Here is a 5,411-nt window from a genome sequence, read left to right on the forward strand (position 1 = left end):
TCAACAAGAACCAATCAACATCGAGGTGTACAGGACAAGCTGTGAACCACATGTGGAGAAATTCGAACACTTCACTTCTACCCGAGGTTTGTGCTGATGATGTCGTTCAGAAGAACGATGAAAGTTCTACGACCAAACCATCTACCTCAGAGAACAAAACTCCATCATAATCCAAAATTACTTTTAACGATTTATGACTGAGAACTACTTTTATCTAGTGTTACAGCTAGTTAAATGTTAAACCAAATTTATTGCTATATTAGTGATGCTATTACTAGAGTCTAGAATATGGGATCATTCGTGAGCTCATTTGTCTGATTTTTTCAATTGAATGAAGATAGTTTTCAATAAGGGATCTAATTCATTAGAACTATGAACTACTGTTCAAATAATTCGCTGAGTTTTTAACAGCTACTGAGGTTTGGCTTTAAATTTGTGCAGTTTACGCATTTTGATGTAGGTTTGTTCTCTAAGCTGGATGCTTGATTGGTTCTTATTGACCAATCAGCATCGAGGTGCACAGAACATGCTGTGAATCACATATGGAGAAATTCAAACACTTCACTTCTACCCGAAGTTTGTGCTGATGATGTCGTTCAGAAGAACGATGAAAGCTCCACGACCAAACCATCCAGCTCAGAGAACAAACCTACATCAAAATCACCCACCTGAGCTGCAAATGTTCTCTACCATCTCAGTTTACACATTATTGATCTAATTTTTAAGATGATTCGAAACCAGTTTTCATTATAGAAGCTTTGAAAACAAAATAATGATGGAGACTTATATGGTTTCAGCACAACACTGTATAGCCGGGTATTGTCGGTGTGATCCAGAAAACTAGAAAAAACAGCCAAAAATGCTCTGAAAACACTGAGAAACATCTTATCCAATCAGCATTCACGAGAAGTTTTGCTAGAAACATCTAGAAAGTGAAAAGTCACATATTGCGTTCCAGATTGAATGGTTACCTATGTTACTACTATGTTTAGTAGCATTCCAGAATTTCCTGGAAACCCAAAGCCACCTAAAATACTATGAAAACTCTATATTTTCTGTACATGAATGAACTTTTGGAGTGAAGTGTTTCTTCTATATTTCTCGCTTTTTCTCTCGTGTTGAAGTTGCTGTATAGATTTAGTATGTGTGTGGGGGGGTTACAAGAAGAGCTTAGGAACCGAATCTAGCGTTCAATTAGAAGACTTATCAAATATAAATACAGAAAATAGTACATAATCTTTGGTTTTTGATTGTTTTTCTCGATTCCTCCTAGTGGCAGTGAAAGATGTGTTCACACTACGAACTGAGTACTTCATCATGTAGCTTATAAATCAAATTTTCTACACTACTTATAGGAACAAGAATGAAAAGGAAAATTAAGTAATGTTGTTAGTTATAGTCCGATTTAGTCAACAATACTTGTTTCCTAGCGCTTGTCCGACCAGCTATACACAGTAAGTTGACAAGGAAAACTAAGGAAGCGCTTGGTTTGAGTGTTAGTGTGAACATGAACACTGGGATTTGTTCAGATTCATCTGGTGAGTCGTAAACGGGATGTAATGAGAATCATGGATTTCAGTGCTGGTTGCTATCAAACTTTGCTTTGCAATGTGTGTGAATTAACAGCAATAACGTGACAATCTTCTGAGACTCTCTATACTCCAGAAGCGACTGATGATTTACAGACCTTAACTTCAACATGGACTGGATACAGTCGCTTATCAATGAAATTATATGCTCTGCTCACAATACTTGGGTTTACAGTATCTGTATCAAATGACTTACCATTATATTGAATCACAAAAACATCAATTTCATTTCAGTCAAACGTTTTGGAACTTGATAATAACACTGTTCATTTTCTTCTCTATAGGTTATGCTGTTAACATTGCTACATTAGCCGATGTAAAGGAGAATGTTTTGGTAAGATTTGAAATTTCATTGATCAGTTAGTTTTACTTGTAACATGAATTACAGGGTTTCATACATTTAGACTCATGAATGTTTTTGGATCAAAAATGTATCCTTAATTTTTGTATAGTAATTATTACTTATTTATATTAGTCAAATTATATTCACTGTTAGAAAACTAAATCAAATTTTTGAGTTTAAACCTATGTTGAAACATCTACAACTAATTCTTCATGATCCTTCATGACGTTGAGGACGGTTACATCAACTTTGATGAGTTACCAGCGAAGTGTTTGATGTAGACATGGAAACTTTCAATACTATTCTTTAACCACTTACTTACTTACGCCTGTTACTCCTAATGGAGCATAGGCCGCCGACCAGCTTTCTCCAACCAACTCTGCCCTCGGCCTTCTTTTCTAGTTCTATCCAGTTTTTGTTCATTCTTCTCATGTCTGTCTCTATTTCTCGGCGTAATGTGTTCTCTAGTCTTCCTCTTCTCCTTTCACCTTCAAGATTCCATGTGAGGGCTTGTCTTGTGACGCCATTGGGTGATTTTCTCAAAGTATGCCCAATCCACTTCCAGCTCTTCTTCCTGATTTCTTCCTCCACTGGAATCTGGTTTGTTATCTCCCACAGTAACTTGTTGTTGATAGTGTCTGACCAACGGATCTGAAGTATCTTGCGTAGGCAACTGTTAATAAACACTTGTATCTTCTGGATGATGACTTTAACACTACTTCTGAATATTCATTAATAGATAGCTATACTAAATATTGATGTACTCTGCACCATTTCACCACTATGACATATAGCTGTTGCTGTACCATGATATTGAACTTGTTAAGATAATCTCTTGTCGGTAGCTCCTAGACACTAATTCAGTACGTCATATGATGAAAGTCATCAGAGTAAAACAGTTAAAATCATTTCTATGTATATGAATGATTTTGTGAATTGGTTCTGTATTTGTGAACCAAAAGGTGTAATTATAAGTTTATGAATAATGTGAAATATATTTCATGCTAGTTGGGATTTTTCTGAAAATTATTTGGTTATTCAGTGTTCTTTAACAACCTAGCCATATATACTACCACATATCATTTGAATACTCTGCAAATTACTTTTAATCAAAAGATCAATGGGTGAGACTTTAATTGATGGACGACCTTTGAGCAGCGCTAAAATGACCTTGAAGATGTTCATCCATTTACTAGGTTTAAATGAGGGTTATTAATTAGTGCAAGGAAATAGGATTAAAATTTTCAGTTGAACGTTAGTGTTGTAATTTGTGGCCGAGTGGATGCCTTGTTAACGTATGACGTGATAAGACCGCCAATCAGAGAACAGCGAATTATCGATTGGAACAGTGACACACGGAAACCGCACGAGCAGTCTAGAGTACTTATCGATTCTGCTTTCTTCCTAGCTCAGTCAGTTAAGTACAGAACACCAATAACAGCCTCTGCAATATGAATCATTATTCTCAAACATACTGGGTTTATATATCAACCAGACAGACCACATCGTACCACATAATAGGAAATAACATTTGTACAAGATCAAGGCAAATATGGCTGTGAATGTGGGGAGCAGTAATTAATAGACTGGGGATAACTCAAGAACTGTAAGTCTTATAGTAATAGTTCATAAGTGCTTATAATAAGAGGGACACGAATATGAATGGTTTAGTTACTTAACAATTATACAATAGGAAATATATATATCATATTGGTCCATAGATAGTTCTCAAAGTTACCCTTCATAATTCTCTTCAGGATATAACATTTACCGAACATGGAATGTTAAATCATAACTGATCATCCCCTGTGGACTCATAATTAATAGTTTCCAAATATCTTTCATGTTACGGAGATATCGACTTTCGTGACAGATCGAATCAGCCGATTGTTTTGAAGTTAATTTCCGATTCTGATTTATTACTCTTTAGAATTATATTAGAACACAGTTGCATATTTTGATAAAACATTGAATCTTGTAATTTCAGAAATATTTGGATGTCATTGCACGATCCAACGCCTTACAAGATGATGCTTACTTTACATGGACTGGAGTTACTGTTCGTCAGTTTAATTTAAAAGTAAGCACCCTATTTATAGATGAAAAATCCTTTGCACTAATGCATTACTTATATTTAAATATATAGTTCAGTTCTTTCTAGAATATCAGCTACCGCCCGATTAGGTTAATGTTTGGTTCCTCGCAGTAGATGAATTCTTAACTGTGAGATCTCATTAGGTACTCAGAATACTTAATTAACTATCAATTTTCATATACTATTTATTCATTATTTATCTGGACACAAATATTGATACAAAGGGGTACCGAATAAGTATGCGCCGCACAAGTCACTTGATCTCTGTGTGAGCTGTGATACTGCCCGAGTGTCCAAACCGAAACAGATGATTTTCGTAGAGGGCCACACCCTAAGCCTTTGACCTAAAGGTTTGATCCACAAGGCAATGGAGCAACGTCAGGAGATACAGTTCCATCGTAACCGGTGACCAATAATTGGTTCATATGCCATTTGTTCCGTCAGGATACTGGAGACCATGTGCATACCATTGGTTTAGAATGAGGGTTTTCCAACTCCCCTAGGGTGGACCCTTCATACCCACCAACTCAGTTAAAGTGCCGGACCTTCGCTTTTCGTTCTCTCGATTCTGCAAACAACACCCCCTCCACGAGAAGGCATTGACTAGGACTTCTCTGGCAGTGGCTGGCGTGACCATATTTGAGCATTTCAAGAAGGAGAGCTGACTTTCTCCACCCTTGACCGTACCAGGGCATTTGGGAGAAATAAAAGACCCAGTTTTAATGATGAAATGTTTATCCACTGGCTTCTTATCACCATTGTTGTAGATTAATAATTTAGATTTTACAACTGATAATATTTAAGAAATTAAAATCAATGGCCTAATTGTATAGTTTCCAATTACTTTATCAATAAGCTTGAGATAGATGATTTTACTTAACTGTTAGCTTACATAATAATAGAATTGAAAAGCTTTGTTAAGACGTTGAATAACTATAGTATTTACCTAACATTAACAGAATGAGAAAACATTGGGAGACGGACTATCACAACCTTTGTCATATTCAGCTAATAGCCAGGGATGTTTAACTGTAGGCACAGTGAACTATTTATTTTTCTTGTCAATTCATGTTAGAGGATACTTAAATATACCTCTAATGTAATTAGTTGAACTGGTAAGTTGACCAACGGAAATCATAATCGTAAGATGTATTTTTATAAATTGAACTAGAAATCTAAGGGATAAACAATGACAGATTTAAGGTCAATAAGAACCAATCAACATCGAGGTGCAGAGGACAAGCTGTGAATCACATGTGGAGAAATTCAAACACTTCACTTCTACCCGAAGTTTGTGCTGATGATGTTGTTCAGAAGGACGAAGCCGTATAATGACGGATGCACAAACCTGGCAGGAATATATGCGGGTATAGTGATATGAATT

General features: G+C 36.0%; 1 protein-coding gene across 1 annotated transcript in view; it reads left to right on the top strand.

Annotated features, from left to right (window-relative positions):
* The window catches only part of Smp_134050 (putative dihydropyridine-sensitive l-type calcium channel), a gene marked incomplete at both ends in the record, with an annotated part of 78,805 nt that overhangs the window by 29,826 nt on the left and 43,568 nt on the right, over window positions 1–5,411 (top strand). Inside the window, 2 exons of the mRNA XM_018795366.1 lie at window positions 1,874–1,923; window positions 3,920–4,012. Of these exons, the coding sequence (XP_018649686.1) occupies window positions 1,874–1,923; window positions 3,920–4,012 (143 nt within the window). The remainder of the gene's footprint in view (window positions 1–1,873; window positions 1,924–3,919; window positions 4,013–5,411) is intronic.

Source organism: Schistosoma mansoni, chromosome 2, assembly GCF_000237925.1.
Source record: "Schistosoma mansoni strain Puerto Rico chromosome 2, complete genome".
Lineage (NCBI taxonomy): Eukaryota > Metazoa > Platyhelminthes > Trematoda > Strigeidida > Schistosomatidae > Schistosoma > Schistosoma mansoni.